The 20,985-nt window shown below is 37.7% G+C and overlaps 1 protein-coding gene across 1 annotated transcript in view; it reads right to left on the bottom strand.

The window, feature by feature from the left end:
* ryr2a (ryanodine receptor 2a (cardiac)) overlaps positions 1-20,985 on the bottom strand; it is a 509,073-nt gene that overhangs the window by 109,871 nt on the left and 378,217 nt on the right. Inside the window, exons 75-79 of the mRNA XM_037973568.1 lie at positions 19,379-19,471; positions 19,040-19,210; positions 15,780-15,839; positions 8,743-8,877; positions 8,507-8,619 (exon numbers count right to left, since the gene is read on the bottom strand). Of these exons, the coding sequence (XP_037829496.1) occupies positions 8,507-8,619; positions 8,743-8,877; positions 15,780-15,839; positions 19,040-19,210; positions 19,379-19,471 (572 nt within the window). The remainder of the gene's footprint in view (positions 1-8,506; positions 8,620-8,742; positions 8,878-15,779; positions 15,840-19,039; positions 19,211-19,378; positions 19,472-20,985) is intronic.

Below are 20,985 nucleotides of genomic sequence, written 5' to 3'. Positions count from 1 at the left end.
CTGACATTGAGCTGAAGTCGAGAGCTCATGGACAGTTCTGGAACTTACTCACAGAGGTAAAGTACCCCAACATGAGGAAATGTGCTACCTCCTTGACTGCATTATTCGGCTCCACTTATTTATGTGAGTCAGCCTTTTCCTACATGAAGATCATTAAGTCAAAATACCGTTCCACCATGACTGATGAACATTTGGAAATGTGCTTGAGGCTGGCTGTCAGCAGCTACTGTCCGGACTATGCATCCCTAGCTGATTCAATTCAGTGCAAATCATCAAAGTAAACTCGGGTAACTGCAAAAAATGTAAATAATTTTTTATTATGTGTGTTGTGCAATATTGGCTTATTCAGTTATGCAAGGTACATCAACATACATTGTACTTACAAAGAATCTTTAATAAATTTGAAAATGGTTATATGTTTTGCATTTTTGTATTTAGTAGGTAGATCATTTTGACTTGGTTGTTTTATAAGTAGTTCGCATGCTGAAAAAGTGTGAGCACCCCTGCTCTAAACCATCACTAGCCTCAGGGTCAACTATAGGTGATTCAGGGGAATGCGGTGAGGATGTGGTAAAATCTGGCAATGTCTCTGCTGGACCACGGAACTCCAAATCTCCCTCAGATGGACTCAATTCAGGAACATGTTCAGGCTCAGGTGAATCTCCTGGGTCTCTCTGATCTTTAACTTTTTCCAAGGCTGGAAATAAATCCACAGCATCAGACAGTAGAGACGACTTATCCACCTCAAATGACGAATTCTGCCTTTCCGTCTCAGGAACTGGAACTCTGTTCATGGGCTGCACCCTCAACACTCTGGTAACACTGAAAACAGAGGTGCACTCCATTCCTCATCCTCCTCCTCCAGACTACCCTCCAGGTCCTCCACTCGTTCCTGGAGACTGTGGGTTCGAGGCATATGAGCAGGTGTAGAAACTGGCTGGTCAACTTCTTCAGTCTGAGGAAGAAATCCACAAGGGAGAAGAAGGTCGCGTGCAGAGTTCGGGTTCCCCCATCGGGATCCATTTCTTGTCTCACAACATACACAGGAAGATCACCCACACGACCAATCACCACATAGATGTTTGTCTCCCACTTATCCTCCAGTTTATGCTTGCCTCTGAACCTCACATTTCTGACCAATACTCGAGCACCTTCGTCAAGACTGGCTGGTTTCACTCTTTTATCAAAGCAAATCTTGTTTTTTCTTGCCATCTTTTCTGCATTTTTGAAAGCTAACTGAAAACTTTCTTTCAGCCGAGAACACAGGTTCTGCACATATTGAGAGTGTGATTTGGATGATAGATCTCTGACAGGTAAATTGAAAGCCATGTCAACAGGAAGTCTTGGACAGCGACCAAACATCAACTCATATGGAGTAAAGCCTGTAACTTCATTTCGGGTGCAATTATAAGCATGAACAAGTGGTTTGACATACTCTTTCCACCTAGTTTTCTGCTCTGGTTCCAATGTACCCAACATGCTGAGCAAAGTTCTATTGAACCTCTCAACAGGGTTCCCACGGGGATGGTATGGCGTGGTATGTGACTTTTTAATGCCAGCAATGTTGCAGAGCTCTTTAATGAGATGCGACTCAAAATCAGGCCCTTGGTCTGTGTGCAGGTGCTCAGGAAACCCATAATGCACAACAAAATTCTCCCACAAACATCTCGCAATGGTCTTTGCCTTTTGATTGGCTGTTGGAAAAGCCATAGCGTACTTAGTAAAATGGTCTGTGAGAACAAGAATGTTTTTAGTGTTGCTTTTATCAGGTTCAATTGATAGATAATCCATACACAGGAGCTCAAGTGACCGGTTCACTAACGGTGCAGCTTGTTCTGGCAAGGCTTTCTGGCGGATGCAGCGATTGCAGGTTTTAATCTTGTTTTCAACACTTACAGACATGCGTGGCCAGAAAAATCGCGATCTTACAAGGTCAAGTGTTCTTTCAACTCCCATGTGGCCCATGAAAAAACTTACATTTCTGTGATGATAGTTTAAGACCATAATCCCTGAGTTGATACAACACTCTTAACAACCTGCTCTCATGCTCTTCTAAGGTGTCAGAGAGTGTCAGAGAAGATAATGTTACCCTCACCACTTATTAGCTTAAGATTTGTAGAACGTTATTTAATAATTTTAGGCTATCCCTAAGAATGCATGCTTCCAAATTTTATTAACGTTACTTTTATATGATAAATTAATTCCATACTTAGTTAAATGAGCACCAGAAGTCACCAGCCAAATGGTTCAGCCTACCTCATCTTCCAGTCGGCTACCTGTATTCTGCCACCCAGAAGATCCCTTGTAGATTTTATGGAACTACCTTGACTTTAATGCCTCATTGGATTACTTCTATTCTCTCTGTGCAGCGGCACTCACGTCAAAGAGCGCAGGTGGTTTTATTTAATCCAAGGCTGATGGGATGATTTGGCATGCTTAGTCCTGAGTGGGGTAACAGAGTCCGGCATATGTTGTATTAAAAAGATTAATCGGCTCTTCAAAATTTAGATCACCACAGTAGTTGGCATAGCTGAAAATAGAGCTGGTGAACGCAGAGGAAAAGAAACTAGCTGTCAATGAGTTCATTGTGTGCAGACACTGCACAGGTCTCTCACTGTTCAATGCTGCATTACACATTACAATGTTAAACATAAAAATGATCAGCTATTTCACAGTCTTTGATCAGACGTCCAGATCATGAGATAGAAATAGATCCAGTGTGTCTTTTTACATGAGTAGAATCCTATACCCACAGAATGAAATTAAAGAAATCAATAAGAGCAAGAAAATCTATAATTAGTGACCCAGGCTCACAGCACACATGTATAATAAAGTCATCAACAATCAAAACATAATCATATTTTAATGTAAGTGTCCCCAGTAAGTCAGCAAATTCATTAGTAAAATCCTTTAGGTGTTTAGGTGGAATGTACATCACAAAGCAGACCATTTAGGGAGATGAGTTCACTTCCTAGTACAGGAGACAGGTGACAGTTGCCGACAGTGATGTTTGGATATAAATACTGAAACTACCCCTCCTCTTTACTAGTGGTCCGGCGAGAGCTGAAAAATGGACAGCCAGGGGAAAGAAGTTTAGAGAAACAAGCACACTCACTAGCTTGCAGCCAAGTCGTCAAGAATAAAAAAGAAATCCAACTCAAATGAGCTAAAAAATCCACCTAAAATAAAAGTCTTGTTGGTCAGTGATCTGGGGTATCATTTATAAAAGATTGCATAGAACTAAAAGTGTACATACACCAAAAATGGCTTACAACAAAAAACTATTTAGATTTATAAAATCATGCGCACACACACCAGCAAGTAATTTCCCTTTAGAAATCACAACTGTACTGAAAGGTTTGTACACAAGGTCCTGCCTCAGGTTCTGCCCTCTACAAGCCCACATTCAACCATAAATGGCCAATGTAAAGCACCTCATGAATGTGAAGGTGTATTTAAATGAGCCAGCTGATCAATGTTATTTCATGGTTACCAATGGCAACCACGGAGAAAATAGCGAAGAACCCAAATTTCACAGAGGCAGAAATCGATGTGCTGGTAATTGAGGTGGAGAAAAGAAAGAAATATAATTTTTGGGAGCCACAGTAGTGGTGTTACAAATAAAAGGAAGCATTGTGAGTGACAACACATCAGCAGCGAGGAAGCGCGCATGGGTGTGAGCAATATTAAAAAGCACCTCTTTTGCGCTCTGGGGGTTTGGAGCCAGTGCCTGATGGGGTAGCCACTGTCCCATTGTGTGTTAATCTGTGATACACATCACCCTGGTGATCATCCAGGGAGAGGAATGTGATGGAGAAAAAACTTTGAAATGTTGTGTGAGCTTTTATTTAGGATTGAAGTTGGCTTAAAGGCCTTTTTTATTTGAAACGTCCTGTGGAATAGAAGGCCTTGTATTTATTCTCTCATGCTTTATTTAACATTCAATTATTATATCTTTATCTGATTTGTGTTTATCACCATTTTATATTTAGCCACCATTTTAAAAGCCTTAACAAGTAGTTGTTTAGTTTATCTGGAAAGAGAGAGATAGGTGGTAAATACCCTGGAATGTGAGCAACGGACGTGCCAGCCAGGAAGTGGGAAGGAATTGCCCTTTGACCTCCAGAGAAGGGAGGCAGTGACCCACCCTCTGGAGGAGGGGGAGCCCAAGTTGTAAAAACCAGAGGACATCCTTTGTTTCCTCAGACAATCCTGGGGTGATGGCTTGACTAGTTTTTAAGGTGATCTGTATCTCATTATCATTGATTGTCCCCAGATGCATCTGGTTTTATTATTGTATGAATATTGACTAAGGGTGTTTGAATAAATGTGTTAAACATTAAGGTAACGTCTCCTGAAGGTCTTTCCCAACAACCAACTCAGGGAGGTAAAGGTAGTATATCTTAACAGTCCTTATGGCTCACCAGCAGAAGTATAAATAATACTGCTCTTTTGAAAGTTTATGATAAAGTTGATCTAAGATTAAAGTTTGATTATGGAGTGAAATTAAATATCTGAGAGTAATCATGATGCAGTGTGGCTTCAATTCCCCACTTCACTAACTGTGTCACCAATTTTCCTCTGTCTCCAAGCACATAAGCGTATATGGTACGCATGGCTCAGAGTTTGCACATTTTCCCATCAAGTTTGTGTTTTATAGAATACAATCTTTGCATGGAAAGGAACGTATGCAAGTTTCAGGCCCCATTTTGTGTGTACGCCTGTTTTATAAATGAGACCCCTGGTATTCAGTAGAGCCATTCAAAGCATGGCCATTCCAGAAGACAAGACAAGAGCACATCCTAGCTGACAATGGTTTCTTAGATTCAAGCAGTACATAGCAACAGACTGGACTGAGTTTATTCATGCTCAGGGACAGGAAAAGATGAAATGCAGGATGACTTTCTCTTTGCCTAATCGACACATCAAAGACTGGTACATACAGAGTTTAGGTAACAGGGGAGATGTTGTGTTCTAAGGTTTGCACTAAAATGCATTTGTGTATGTTTTGTTACTTCTTGTCATTGAATGTTCCTGATGCAACAGTGTGGTTCAGAGGAGCGTGTCTTAGGAGTGTAGAGGAAGAACGAGACTAAAAGCAGTTCTGTAATGTAGCCGATTAAAGAGGACAAAGAAGGGTGACACTTTGTCATCAATTTACCAGATCTGTAGCTCTCATTAAACACCAGATCAAATTATTGATCAATAACTGATTGGTTAACCCTTACAGGATTTCAAACATTAATACATCAATATAATAAATGTATTCCTGTCAGGTAACGAAAGTCCGCCAGAACCCAAAAGGTAGACGGACACGAAGAACGAGTTCAAACGGAGTTTATTTGGGAGCAGCCGATCGCTAGGGAGGAAAGACGGCGGCCTAAGGAAGGCTGTGGCCCAGCAACAGGTAGGCGCTTGAGGTGGGACTCACGGGGCAGACGAGAGGCGGTGGTCCGGGTTGAGCTTGGGTCTGCAACAGGCTAGCACTTGCTTCTTGATTCGAAAAGACAGGCGAGGGGCGGTGGTCCGGGTCAGGCTTGGTTCGGCAACAGCGGGACTAATAACTTTTAAAATCTCTTTTAAAAACACACTTTTATTCTTTGGCTTTTAATGCACCGTGATTGTTGTCTTGTTTTTGTGTTTTGTGATAGCAGTTGGCTGAGATGGCCATCTTGAATTGGGTTGATTCTAAAATTAAATTAGTTGTCAATGTACATCCAAAGAGTGTTTTGTGCAAATTGTATTAAGGCCCTGTTTAGCTCTGAAAACAATAGAGATTTTCTTATGTTGATTGAGAAAAAGTTACATGTTTAAAAGGTAATGCATTGCCATTTAGAGGACACCACAAAAAAGTTAAATTTGCTGTCTATGTCATGCCAGGGTAAATTAAGACATGCACGCAGACATTTAAGCCTCCACTCAAGGTTGAAAATTGTTATATTCAAAATGATGAGTACACAAACATTTACTTGGATTGACAACCAGGTTTGCTGCTGCAGGCAACTTTAAATTATAACCTGAAAGAAGTCAGAAAAATGTAGACTGCATATTTGCAGCGTTTTTCCTTTGCATTTGTGTTGTTGGTTGTACGTTTTTGCTTTTGTCTATTTTCTGTGATTGCAGCATGTTAACCTCCTCAAGGCTTAAGTATGTTCTCGTGTGTTTTGGAGAGAGTTACGTTTTGTTTTTGTCAGTCAGTTGGTGTATGTAACATGTGAAATGGCGGCTGAATAAATCTTCGGAAAAACTAAAAATGTTGTGTTTTTGGAGTTTACACAGCATTTCTCTTTTGCTGATTTTTTTTTTTCCATTTGTTTTTAATGTTTCTGTGTTTTGGAGTTTGGATCATTCACCTGCCCCAGGGCAGCTGTGGCTACATTGTAGCTTACCACCATGTGTGAATGTGTGAATGACTGAATATAGTGTGAAGCACTTTGGGGTCCTTGGACTAGATAAAATGCTATAGAAAGTGCAGGCCGTTTACCATTTTATCATTATTCATGTGCATCAGTGCGTTTTGCCTCTTGTGATGCTTTTAGCTGTTTGCTGTGCGCTTGCACCTGTTGGCCACCACAGTACTTCGTTCTAATTACACCACATCCAAAAAACGGTTAAAATCAAAAACAACTGGACTTCTATTTTGTAGTTGAAGATGTTTCACTTCTCATCTGAAGAGCTTTCTCAATTCAAAAAACAGAAAGTGTGTAGTTTCAGCTTTTAAAGCTGAGAAGTTCTGTAAACTGGATTCACATGCAGATTGCCCTCACTCTCATAACAATAGAAGCTCATTGGGGTCCTTGTTAGCCTGATGGGTCACTCTGGACACATGAATGGAGTTGTTTTTTGGAGTGAAACTGACTGGGTATCAGGCCTATTGCTCCATTATAGGTTTTAAAAGCTGAAATCTGAAAGGTCTTCAACTACAGAATAAAAGTCCACTTGTTTTTAACCTTTTTTTGTATTTACCATGTCCTGGATGACTGAGAATCTACACCAGCAAAATTACATGACATGTTTTCATTTACACTTTGAGCACAGTACTATGTAATCGAATTACTCCTCAGCAGTTCTCTGTTTGTGCACGTGTGCGAATCGGCAGTTTGTTTATTGAACCAATCACTCTCTTTCCCTCTCTGGGTAGTCAATGTTTGCAAGTTACACAACATGACAGCATCAAGAAGCATGTTCACTAAATGTAAATGTGAGTCCTCTTTCTATTATTATTATTATTATTATTATTATTATTATTATTGTTGTTGTTGTTGTTGTTGTTGTTGTTGTTACTATTATTAATATTATTATTATTAAGTCTTTTTTAGGGGCACAGAGCATCTGGTCTATTGGAAAGATTGAAATAAAAATTGTGGAGTTTATCAAGTATTGTAAAATAAAGGTGGGTTACAACAAATACGTAAGTTCAAAACAAACAAGTTTTGATATAAAAGTACAGTTTCATTGCAAATTAGCATTATAGTATTGATAATGATGATAATACTACAACATTAATAATAATAATAAAAATAATAATAACAATTGCAGTCTAGGCACAGAGGGAATGATAATAATATATATGTGTACATACACTATATTGCCAAAGATATTCACTCAACCATCCAAAACACTGAATTCAAGTGTTCTAATCATTTCCATGGCCAAAGGTGTATAAAATTCAGCACCTAGGAGTGCAGATTGCTTCTAAAAGCATTTGTGAAGGAATGGGTTGCGCTCAGGAGCTCAGTGAATTCCAGCATTGCATCATGATAGGATACCACCTGTGCAATAAGTCCAGTTGTGAAATTTCCTTGTTACAAAATATTCCATAGTCAACTGTTAGTGGTATTATAATAAAGCAAAATGCTAGCTAAAAGCTTAAAGTAGCAAAAGGCTAAATAAAAGTAACAAAGGGCTTGCTAAAAGCTACATTTAACAAAAAGTTAAATGTAGCAAAAGGCTAAAAGTAGTAAAGCAATAGTTTAAAAGCTAAAAGTAGGAAAAGACTAGCTAAAAGATAAAAGTATGAAAACATGACACTAATTTCTGTTAACATTTTTTAATAACTTTTCTAACATGGACCTGTAGGTTTTTGTGTTGTAAATGTTCAGTTGTTGCATTTTATTTGATGACATCATTGTTTGTAGAAACTGCATCTCACAACTAAATATTTTCTAAACAAAAACGTGCCCACACACCCCATCTGTACCAATCCATCATTTCAGTTTCTGAAAGTTGGCAACACTAGTGGTAGGATTGTGCTAGTGTGGCATGACCTTCTAGCACATATGTGATCTGAGAGAGTCATGCCAGAATGGGGTTTTACACTGAGGGATATTTTTCAAATTTACCACAATCCAGCTATGTTCTAATAGATAGTGGAGAGAAGGGAGGGTGCAGGAGCGTAGTCATCCACTGTGAAGGGGGCCTTACGTGATAATTTTTTAACAGAATCTAAGATTCCTAATTTGTTTTTGTTTCCACTGATGGCTGTGTAAGTGAGCACAGAACTTACCTGGGCAAGTTATACAGGGGTGCCATCCTGAAACATGCAACCACAGCTCTCTTTCTCTGTTTGGACAGCAATTTGTGCCATACAGCCTTCTTACTGCGCTGAGGATGCTCCACCTAAAGACACAAACTGGACCACTCAGCACAGAAGAGTGTTATTGATTTGAGCAGCTTTAGAAGTGACAGTCACAAGGAGCATACACAGTATACAGCATCATGTACTAATAATATTATAGAGACCTGGTCCAGGTGGAAGAGGACATGAGCGATGTCTACAACTCTCTCCACAGTCTTTTCTGAGTCTGATGCATTCTCACTGTGGTTAGGGAAGTCTCTGTATAAAGCCATCTGCCAGCGAATAGCAGGATCCTCAAGCTGCAGAAGATACACACAGGTAGTCCAGTTTCATTATGAAATCTTTTGTCAGTGTCTACAAACTTGTTAACTAGGTCTGAGCAAATGTAAACGTTATTTACAAAAAAGTGCATGTGTGAATTGTCCCTAAGGGTGACTGTGCAATACCTCACAAAATTGAGAAAAAAATGACAGCTTTTTTTGTCTTGCTTTTCTGTTCAACTGTGACCTGTCTGAGAAGTTTGTTCTGCCTCTAAAATAGGTCATTTTCAAATCAGTATAAGCCCCTGCTCTGTGAAGTACTGTCCTTTTGGGGGCAATTTCAGCTGTCATGTTGGAAATCACCCCACATTGCTTTTAATCATTTTCATGCAATTTTTTTTAATTCAAACTTTTGGCACTCATTTTTTTGTGAGTTCCAGGAGGTCCTGCCCAGGTATGCTTTTGTCAAATGTACTGTATCGTACTGTATTATGTACATCTTGTATTTACATGTAGTGTCCATATAGCTAATATTTGGAGTGATATTAGTGTGTTGTTGACAGGAGTGAGGGTTGTAGTTAGTTGTCAACTAATATGATTGTTTCTGTGAGTTTTTCTATGCTCAGTGCTGATCTTTATAAGTCAGAGCAGCAATGGCCAATATACAACACTCATTTAGCTTGTGGAAGGATATCCAAAACATTTGATCCCAGTTGTACAATTTAAAGGCAACACTACCAAATACTAAGAAGATGTATGTAAACTAAAAGTAATTTTTAAAAAATCCAAAAAGAAAATCTCTTGTTATTTAAGCATTTAACAAATGGAAATAATTTTGGGAAACCAGGAGAGATTTAGTCTGGTTTAAAGTCAGACTGTGAGAGAAAATGGTTTGGTTCCTTTTTATTTTCCTTTCAGGGTTGGAAGAATCTGATGCCTATCTCCAAAAGCCCCTGTGCAAGAGGCAGAGTGACATCCTGGATAAACTGCAAGTCCATTACAGGGCCACATAGAGTCAAACAACCTTTTAAACTCATTCACACTTAAGGACAATTTAGAGTTACCAGTTAACCTAATATGCATGTTTTTGGTCTGTGGGAGGAAACCAGAATACCCAGAGTAAACCCATGCATGCACAGGGAAAACAGATAAACTACACCAAGAAAGGCCCAGGTCTGGAGGCGATCCTGCAACCTTCTTGCTTGGAGGCAACAGTTTCATCTTTTTATAGAGTGTATGTAAATATCTAGTTTCAAATACATATACTGATGTGCACTATGCAGTATGACAACTTTATTATTGCCTGCCACTGAAAGGGAAACATGAACATTCTGTGTCTGTATTTTTTGATGAAACTCTTGAGAGGAATAACTGCAGGTATATCTACAACTGATTAAATATAGAAGACAAGACAATTTAAGCTGGCCACCAAAACTAATCACAATATTCAAAACAAAAATGGCTATAACTCCATCAATTTTACAGGTATTAACCAAAAATTTGGCATGATAGTAGGTGAGTATGATCCCACAACATCTGCATCTAGCCTCTCTCAAATTGAAATTGCAAAGATTGTTTTGCTACTGGGCTCATCAATATGCCTATAAGCCAAAGCAACGAGCTAAGAAGAGAACTTCAACCCTCTTGCTCTGTTTTTAGCACTGACAGCTGCAATAATCTTGCAGTAAAAAACAAAACAGAAAAAAAAACCAAACAAAAACCCAAAAACAAAGGCCATTTAGAACATTTCAAACTGTTAATCTTCAAAAAGTTGTTTGGGACCCTAAACTGAAACCTAGTGGACTTTTTGGTGGATATCTAAATATCAGAAATATTGTCTCCAAGACTGAACAGTTAAATCATGTACTTTAGAACTCATACTTGGACTTTTTGTAATTATTTGAAACATGGTTACAAAGTACTATTCCTGTTAACATCTTCACAATAACTGGGTACCAATGCTTTAGACACGACAGGACTACTGGGAGAGGTGTGGGATATTGATATATGTGAAAGATTATATTTAATGTGAATGTATGTTTTTAAAGTTGCAAAGATCTAGGAGTATGTTGCTTTGAAAGTTGTTTTGTCCCAGTAAATGTCTTTCAATGTTATAGGCTTTTATAGACCGCCGAATGCCAGCATTACATTTTATGAACAACTAACTGATGTGACTGAATGTAATCACAACAAATAAATAATTCTTATGGGAGATTTCAATTTTAACTGCAAGGATTAAGTAAAAGTGACAAAAACCTAAAAATAATTACAAACAAATATCAACTTAAACAACTGGTTAAAAGCCAGGCTAGAATTACAAAATGTACAAGTACACAATTAGATCTCATCTTCACCAATAAATACAAACACAATGACAAAATATGACAAACGAATGTGTCATATTCTATTATTCAAATATGTTTTAAATACCTAAAAGCAAACAGGACATGTTTGACAGTGAGATAAATAGTATAGAATGGGATGACAATCTATCTTCTGAAAATTTTGAACATAGTAATAAGTTATTAATAACTAAGATCAACACTCTGAAAGATAGGTCTAGTGTAAGCATTCAGAAAAAGAACAAAAACAAAGTTAAGCTTTGGTTTAATGAAAATCTATGGCAAACCTGGAAAATCTATGGCATGAAAAACAGAGATTCTGTGTTAAAGGATGCCACAGCTATATTGATTTATAAAAGTCTAAGGAATAAAGTGATCAGGAAATTGAGAATAGTAAAATCATAATTCTATCCACGCTTTATAGATTATGCTAAAGGTAACAATAAATAAATTTAGAAAATCATCAACATCTTAACAGGAAGAAACAAAAATCCTAAAATAGACATTTTTCTGAGTTAATGAAAATGTAGTAAAAGATAAGATTGTCATTGGTACCACTTTTATTTCATTTTTTATTAAGCCTGTTTAGGAGCTGGGGCAGGATTTTAAATATAAGGAACAGGGTAAACTGAAAGCTGAAAAAGTGTACTTTGATTTGAATATAGTTACTGACTGTGGTAGCAAGGTTTTTATAAGATAACACCTGACTATGTAATGTCTGAATTCCAAGTCATGACTATTTTATGTCTGAATTCCACAGCCTATGAGGTTTTCACCCAATGACCCTGTTACTCTTCACTCAGACCAGACTGACCTTGCTTCCTGTTTCTCCTCCTCACCTACCAACATTCTAATATCTTAGATTTAGGCTCCTGTGTGGACTCTGGAGGTAGAGCTTTGATTCGGAGCGTCCCATTCGGACCTGGGACTCTGATGTTAATTATTAATTGTCTTTAAGGCTCTCTGTATTTCGTGTACCATACATAAATAAACCTGTTTGAGTGATTTCATTTAACAGTAAACCTAACACATAAGAAAGACCTTCATAAAGATTGAACTGTATATTACGTACTCATCTTTAATAGAAGAGAATAAGAACAAACCCAGATTTTTGTTTAGTACTGTAGCTTGACTAATGAAATGTCCCATCTCTGTTGAGTCATATATCCCTATAACTCTAAGTAGTAATGACTTCATGAGTTTTTTTATAAATAAAAAAATAATAATTTCAAGTAAAGAGAAAATTTACTCCATCCTCTCTACTATTGCCTCTCATTGGATGAGTTTAAATATCTGGGTGTCACTGATTCCCATCTTAACTTTAACCCTCTCAGGCTCAAATTAAGTTTGAGTAACAGGAAAAATCAGATATGCTGTTGCAACGCCTGCCTTGAGAGGGTTAAGGCCCACATCAGGAAAATGTCTAAAATCATTAAGACCAACTTAATGTTTTTGTCTTATAAAATCATGTTTATGTGGGAAAGCTCCCCAGTTGTTTTTGCATGCCGTGATTCTGTCTCAGTTCTCATACTGCGTCACTGTTTGGAGCCAAGCAACTCAATCTGCTTCAAAATCGATGATGCTGTTGTATAAACAAACATTGAAAGTTTTTTTGGCACCACTGCAAAATACTGGAGAAATATAATGTTCTAAGCTTTGATAATTTTATAAATTTTTCCTTTTTAAAACTGACTTTTTAAATGTATTAAAGGTCTTGTCCCAGAGCCAGTGAGCAGAATGATAATAAAAGCTAGCAGCACAGGAGTTGTAACTAGAGGTGCAGTTCATGCAAAATACAAAACATCATTTGGTCAAGGTTCCTTCTCATTTAGAGGTCATCATACCTGTAACAGTTTATCATGAGCAATAAAAATGTTAACAAATCTTAGAGTTTTTAATTCCCAGGTGAAACAATGGCTGAAACAAAAACAAATATGTGAACACTGATGCTCGGATATGTATCTTCATGTATCTCCTGTTAATAGATAAAGTAATTTAGTGTATGTGGATGTGTGTGAATGTATCTGTGTGTGTGTAATGGCTTTTGTTAATTTTAGTTTTGCTGTCTTTTAATTAAAGGTCCAACCAAGGACTGGGTTTGCAAATTAGACTATGGCTGGAAAACCTTCGTACAATTGAACAGTTGCATTGTTTTTATCATGTAACATTGTTTACTGTGCTGTCCTTAATTAAATAGACTTCAATGAATAAATTCCCTATCAGATGAGGTAGCTTTAGAAGTGTCACTAGAATCTGATTTGTATTTGTATTGTTTTTGTCCTGTTGAGCTTTCTGAATTGTTAAAAAAATTAGGTTGGTCCAAACCATCAACATGTCATCTGGATCTCATCCCAGCCAGATTGTTCAAATAGGTATTTCTCCTATATAGTATCAACATTTTGGATATGTCAAATTTGTCTCTAATAAATGGTTTTGTACCACAGAGCTTTAAGGTTGTTGGAATTAAACCTTTACTTAAGAAACCTGATCTTTATTCAGGAGTTCTGGCCAATTATATACCTATATCTAATCTATTCATCTCAAAAATTCTTGAGAAAATAGTTGCAAATCAATTATGTGAACATCTGGACAGAAATAATCTGTTTGAGTAGTTTCAGCAAGGGTTTAGAGCTCATCATTGCACTTAAACAGCAGTGGTGAAAGCTACTAATAATATTCTCATGGCCTCAGACAGTGGAATTGTGTCCATACTTGTCCTTTGATCTCAGTGCTGCATGTGATACAACTGATCACAATAATCTATTACAGAGGCTTGAACATGGTATTGGTATTACAGGAACAGTTCTAAAATGGTGTAAATCATATTTATTTGATAGATTCAAGTTTGTTTATGTTAACCATGAATCTTCTTCATGCACCAAAGTTTATCCTGAAGTTCCTCACGGTTCACTGCTTGGACCTATACTCTTTACTTTATATATGCTTTGATTAGGTAAAGACAACATTATTAGACAGCATGGAGCAAATATATATTGTTATTGTTATGTTGATGATACTTTGTTATATTTATCCATAAAATTCAATTTATCCGATCGGTTACTTAGATTACAAGCATGTCTTAAAGACATAAAAATCTGGATGACTCTTAATTTTCTGCTTTTAAACTCAGACAAGACAGAGGTAGTAGTTTTTGGACCTGAGCATCTTAGCATTACCTTTGCAGCCTTTCACTTCCTCTGCATGGCATTAATTTGGCCTGAAGTCGTAATGTAAGGAAACTTGGTGTTATTTTTAATCAGGATATTTTTTTTAACTCCTACATTAAGAATTGTAACGAGGACCGCTTTCCTCCACCTGTGTAATATCACTAAAATTAGAAAGATCTTGTGTCAGATTGATGAATGAAAAACTGTCCCATGCATTTATCATGTCTAGGCTGGAGTATCACAACTCTTTATAATCTGGGTGTCCATAAAAACTCTTTAAAAAGTCCTCAGTTGAGACAAAATGCTGCTGCCAGAAGTTCTACTGAGAGTTAGAAGGAGAGAAAATATTTCTCCACTTTTAACTTCTCTCTACTGGTCTCCAGTCAAATTCAGAATCAATTTTAAAATGTTACTTCTTACATTCAAAGCTCTGAAAAACAAAGCTGCATCTTATATTAAAGATCTTATCTGTCCATATTTTTCTAACAGAGCACTTCACTTTCAGATTGCAGCTTTACTTGTTGTTCCTACAATTTCCAAAAGTAGAACGAGAGGTTGAATTTTCAGTTATCAGGCTCCTCTCATGTGGAACCAATTTCCAGTTTGTATCTACGAGGCTGACATTCTGTCTACTTTTAAGGCTACACTTAAGACTTTCCTTTAAAAAAAAAAAAACATAGGGTTGGCTTGGTTTTCTTGAGCTATCCCTTAGTTAAGCTGGTATAGGCTTAGACTGCTAGTGGAGAAACTGACCACATTTCCTCAATCTGCTGCTCTCTTCACTTCCTTTACTCTCTGTTTGTATTAGTATTTATTTCTCGTGTTTTTCTTTGTCTTTCCTTTTTCAGAAACTACACGTGGACCAGCTATTCTGTGTTTGTCTGTGTCTATGTTTTGTCCTCTGTAACCCCAGTCAGTGCAAATGACTGCCTATTCCAAGCCTGGTTCTGCTGGAGGTTTCTTTCGGTTAAAAGGTAGTTGTTTTTTCCACTGTCAATGTGTTTGCCAAGGAAGAAAGATTGCGGCAAAGTGAAGATTCAAAACAATTTGCTGGCTTCTTTTACTGATTGGCTTTTTATTATGTATCTGAATGATTTTGTACAGTGCCTTGAAACTTTTATTATTATTATTGGTGGTATAAAAATAACTGAATTGAATTGAAACTTCCTGGATGCCTCCCTGGTGAGGTGTTCCGGGCACGTCCCACCGGGAGGAGGCCTCGGGGAAGACCCAGGACACACTGGAGGGACTATGTTTCTCGGCTGGCCTGGGAACACCTTGGGATTCCCCCGGAGCTGGCCCAAGAGTCTGGGGAAGTCTGGATCACCCTGCTTAAGCTACTTCCCCCGCGACCCGACCCCGGATAAGCGGAAGAAAATGGATGGATGGATGATGGATGACTTGAAACTTGTCAGAAGATATAAATTCTTACCTTCCCTTGTAAATGAAGATTGTTTTTTATGATCTCTCGAACTTCATCCTCTGTGTCTTTCTGTTGACAAAGGAAATGCATAATTATAAAACTCAAAATTTTCTGAGGAATTTTGAAGGGTGCCACTGCAGCTGCTGCTCGAAAGTCCAACATCACTTTAAAATAAATTAAGATACAGTTGAAAAAAGTGCCTACATTTTGATGTATAAACTGTAAAGAAAACAAAAATCAAAAAAAGTCAAGTCAAGTTTATCTGTATAGCACATTTCAGCAACAAGGCAGTTCAAAATGCTTTACATCATAAAACACAAAAATAAAAAGTCACAAAAATAACATACAGTCATTAATTAAGAAACCAGTAGCAAAGAGTTCAAAAGCAACTCTAAACAGGTCGGTTTTTAGCCTTGATTTAAAGGAACTCAGTGTTTCAGCTGTTTTTGCAGTTTTCTGGAAGTTTGTCCTAGATTTGTGTTGCATAGAAGCTGAATGCTGCTTCTCCATGTTTGGTTCTGGTTCTGGGGATGCAGAGTAGACCAGAACCAGAAGACCTGAGTGGTCTGGAAGGTTGATACAACAATAGCAGATCTTTAATGTATTGTGATGCTAAGCCATTCAGTGAGCAGAAGTATTTTAAAGTCTATTCTCTGAACTACAGGGAGCCAGTGCAAGGATTTTAGAACTGGGGTGATGTGCTCTATCTTCCTGGTTTTAGTGAGAACTCAAGCAGCAGCGTTCTGGATCACCTGCAGCTGTCTGATTAATTCTTTAGACAGACCTGTGAAGACACTGTTACAGTAATCAATGTGACTAAAGATAAACGCATGGATGAGTTTCTTTAGATCTTGCGTTAGACGTTAGTCCTTTAATCCTGGAAATGTTCTTCAGGTGATAGAAGGCCGACTTTGTAACTGTCTTTATGTGGCTCTGAAGGTTCAGGTCTGAGTCCATCACCACACCCAGATTTCGGGCCTGATAGCTTCTAGCTGTAACAACTGAAGCTGTGTGCTGACTCTTGATCGTTCCTCTTTAGGTCCAAAGATAATAACTTCAGTTTTGTTTCTGTTCAGCTGGAGGAAGTTTTGGCACATCCACACATTGATTTGTTCTAAACATCTGTTTAGTGCTTGGATGCATTCAGAGTCACCTGGCAACATTGTAATGTAGAGCTGTGTATCATCTGCATAGGTATGGTAACTAACCTTGTTTCCTTCTATGACCTGAGCCAGTGGGAGCAATATAGATATTGAACCTTCAGGTACATTGTATGTGACTTCTGTCCACTTTGATGAGAAGTTAGGTATTGAAACAAAGAAATCCCTGTTCTTTATGTAAGATTTGTACCAATCAAGTACTGGACAGGCGAGTCCTACCCAACTCTCCAGTCATTTCAATAATATGTATTGGTCAACAGTGTCAAATGTTGCGCTGAGGTCCAACAGAACCAGCACTGTGGTTCTTCCACAGTCTGCATTCATGTGGATGTCATTGAACACTTTGACGAGGGCAGTCTCAGTGCTGTGATGAGCACGAAAATCAGACTGAAAGGCATCAAAACGGTTAGTCATCATTAGAAAGCCATTTAACTGTTGAAACCGTTTTTTCAATAATTTGGCTGATGAATGGGAGGTTGGAGATTGGCCTGTAATTCTGCAGTAGTGATTTGTCTAGATTGTTCTTTTTTATCAGTGGTTTGATAACTGCTGTTTTCAAAGCCTGGGGGAAAACACCTGATGAGAGGGATGAATCAGACAGAATCTGATTTGAATCAGATCAGATGCAATGACAGGTATAACTTTTTTAAGGAAAGTTGTGGGTAGGATATCAAGTCAGCCTGAGAAGGAGCTTAATTGATGCATTTGTTATGTTTGGGCATAACATTGATATTGGGTTTGATGTGTGAGCTGGCAGGAATTCTTCCAGCCAGCAGGTGGTGGTGGTGGGGGGGGGGTCGTTCAGGAGACAGAGAGACAGGGAGAAAAGAAACACATCCGCCTTCCACCAGGAACAGAGAGAAAAATAAATAAATAAATAAAAAGGCAACTTGGAGACTCCACCAAGGTGGCGGAGAATGGTAGGGCTAAGATACTGTGGGACTTCCAAATGCAGACTAACAAACAGGTGTTGGCTAATCAACCAAACATTGTGGTGATCAACAAGATACATAAGAAAGCAGTGGTAATTCCAAGTGACTGTAACATCAGGAAGAAGGAGCACAAGAAGCTCAGGAAATACCAAGGGCTGACAAATAAAAAAGAGAAGTTGTAGAGAGTCAAAGGTCTCAGTGGTGCCAGTGGTCATCAAAGCACTAGGTGCTGTGACCCCCAAACTGGATGAGTGGCTCCAAAAGATCCCAAGAACAATATATATATATTTTCAATGTCATCTTTCTTCTTTTTAACAGCGTTTCCCTATATTCTGTTAACTACTTTGAAATTGATCAGTAAACAGGTTTTAGCTTGTTAGCATTGCCTTTTTCAAGGCGACCTTTTTGATACACAGCAAGATTATATTTGAAAAGGAAGACCAAGTCTTGGAACTGACTGAATGAAAGTTTTTTTGAATTGGACTTTTATTATGAGTTTTGTTTTTTACTACTAATTTTTCTTGTTTGTATGTTTCTTTATATAAATATTTTGTACTTTTGGGGCTGCCTGCTCAATTCATAATGGCCAAATCATCAACCTTTTCTTCTGTTTGATATGTCAATCTGAGGAAGTCAGCTCATCTCTGCAAGTTATAGTAAAAATAAAAACTTTTAAAATATATTTTAGAGCATTTTAAAAAGTTGACTGTAACCCACAGAATTTACTGATATTTTTGTAAAATTTCATCATGTAACGAAACTAAAATACAACTGTATTATTGAAAATGGGCAATGTAAATCTAAATGGGATATTTACCCTTCAATTTCCTTCTATATTTAGAGTAACTATTATATCAGAGTGGATTATTGAATTTACAGTACCTGACTGAGACACATATTTCGATGTAAAATTTTCATGTTTTATTTTAAAGCTCCACAACACAGGACAAATACTTTAATCAGGATATTAAAATGCTTATGCACTAGCACTATTATTAATAGGTAATAACTAACATATCTGACACTTATTGCAACATTGTTTTTATTTTTGATGCAATACCTATCAACATTTATTATACATTTATTCATATTCCAGACTAGTAAAACTAAGTGCATAAGGCTGTATACATAAACAAAACGCTGATTTCATACTCATGTGGTTTGTTTGCATTGTTACCTGGGTGAAGCGGCTTTTAGCCAGTGAAATGAGCTCCTGTTCTCCTGGAGCACAGATGTTAAGACCTACAGGCAGGAGACGCTTCAGAGTGGCTACTATCAAACTTGTCTGTGTAGAGTACCGATCACCTTTCCGCTTCATCTTTTTTCTCTCCTGGTCTGAAATTACTCCCTAAAGAAGAAAAGAAAGATGAAAAAAAGCCCCTGAGATTTTTATCTTAATTTTGTAGCCCTAATTAAACACAGAATATTTACAAAAATACAACAACCATAAAAGCTGTCATAATCTTATTTTTGGTACTTTTTTCCTTGTCAAATATATCAAATATATATTTAATACCTTTGACATCTTGCACTTTGTGTCAGAGATGAGGAATGACATGTTGTTGATTTCATTCTGGACCACAAAATTCTGCTCCTCTCTCTTGAAGTTCTGCAGTCAGAGGGAAAAAATGACTCTCAGTCACATAGCTTTATTAAATTGTATAGGTCATTATTATGACAATGCCTTACAGCAGAGCTGTGGGGACTTTTGATAAACAAAAGCATTTTGGGGGCTTAAGAATTTGTAGCTTTTGTCTGTATCTTTGTTACCTTAAAAAATACTCCAGTTTGATGCATTTTGCCAGTGTAGATTACCAGCAGTCATCCAGGGCATGGCAAATAAAAAACTGAAAAAACAACTAACTCGACTTATGTAGTAGAAGATTTGAAGTTTTGCTTCACTTCTGGAAAGCCTTCTCAATTCAAAACTATAGAGTGTGAAGTTCCAAGCTTAAAACTGCTTGAGATGCTCCATTATGCAAGCTAAATTCACATGTAGATTAATCTCATTTCCCTCTCCTCCCATTGGAGAGTCATAGGGCCTTTGTCTGACTCACAAGAGAGATGCTTTAGTTCCATGCATGTAGGTGTGAATTAGAGGGAACATGACTGAGTATCAAGCTTAATGATCCATTGTTTTAAAAAAGATAAAATCTAAGACTTCCTTTTTTGTTTAGTTATTTTTTCAAGTTTGACATAAGTGGTTTAATTCACCCACTCTCAAACAATTTGTCTTCTCTGTCCAAAATATGAACATTTTGGTTCTGAAAAGAGTGTCTCTATTTCTTGAAGTGTAGATCCACATCGGAATCTTTTCCTGAAGTGCTGGCTCTCCTATGCTGAGCCGTGCATCTGTGGAGAGCAGGGGTGGAAATTGGCACCTGTCACTGGCCAAATGTGGGTAAATGTTTGAAATGGCATAAATTTGAACAACGCACCAGCCACTGTGGCAGGTTTGCAATTTGAACAGAAAAAAAAGCATTTAAATTGCAGTCATGACCTGTAGGGGGCAGCAACAGCTTTTCCCCTACCATTATTCAGGGGGGCGCTCCCCCCTGCTAATGAGACTGCCCACTCCTCCAAGAATTTCACTGCATTTAGTCATTTCACCAGATCACATAGAGAGATATTTATGTGATCGCTCCTCCACATTATGAAGCACCAAACTTGGGGGAAAAAAAATGGACCAAAAATTTGTTCATATTCAGCGTCTCCGACGCTGACACACACAGAGTCACGAGCGTATGCCCTCACACAGGTAAACAAATGCTCCCACTAGCAGACAGAGAGCGCAAAAAACCCAACATGTCTTAAAAACCTGCAAAGATAGAAATCAATCAATCAATCAATCAAATTTTATTTGTATAGCACATTTCAGCAGCAAGGCATTTCAAGGTGCTTTACATAATTAAAAAACAAAATAAAAACAGCATGTGACATTGAATAAACAGTAAGAAAGAGAAAAACATCAAAGACATCAAAACCCCGCACTCTAACCCTTATTTAGCCATAAGCAACTCTAAACAGGTGGGTTTTAAGTTGAGATTTAAAGGCACCCAGTGTTTCAGCTGTTTTACAGTTTTCTGGAAGTTTGTCCCAAATTTGTGGTGCATAGAAACTGAA

Source organism: Kryptolebias marmoratus, linkage group LG2 (genome assembly GCF_001649575.2).
Source record: "Kryptolebias marmoratus isolate JLee-2015 linkage group LG2, ASM164957v2, whole genome shotgun sequence".
Classification (NCBI taxonomy): Eukaryota; Metazoa; Chordata; class Actinopteri; order Cyprinodontiformes; family Rivulidae; genus Kryptolebias; species Kryptolebias marmoratus.
This window is presented reverse-complemented; position numbering and strand designations above follow the sequence as displayed.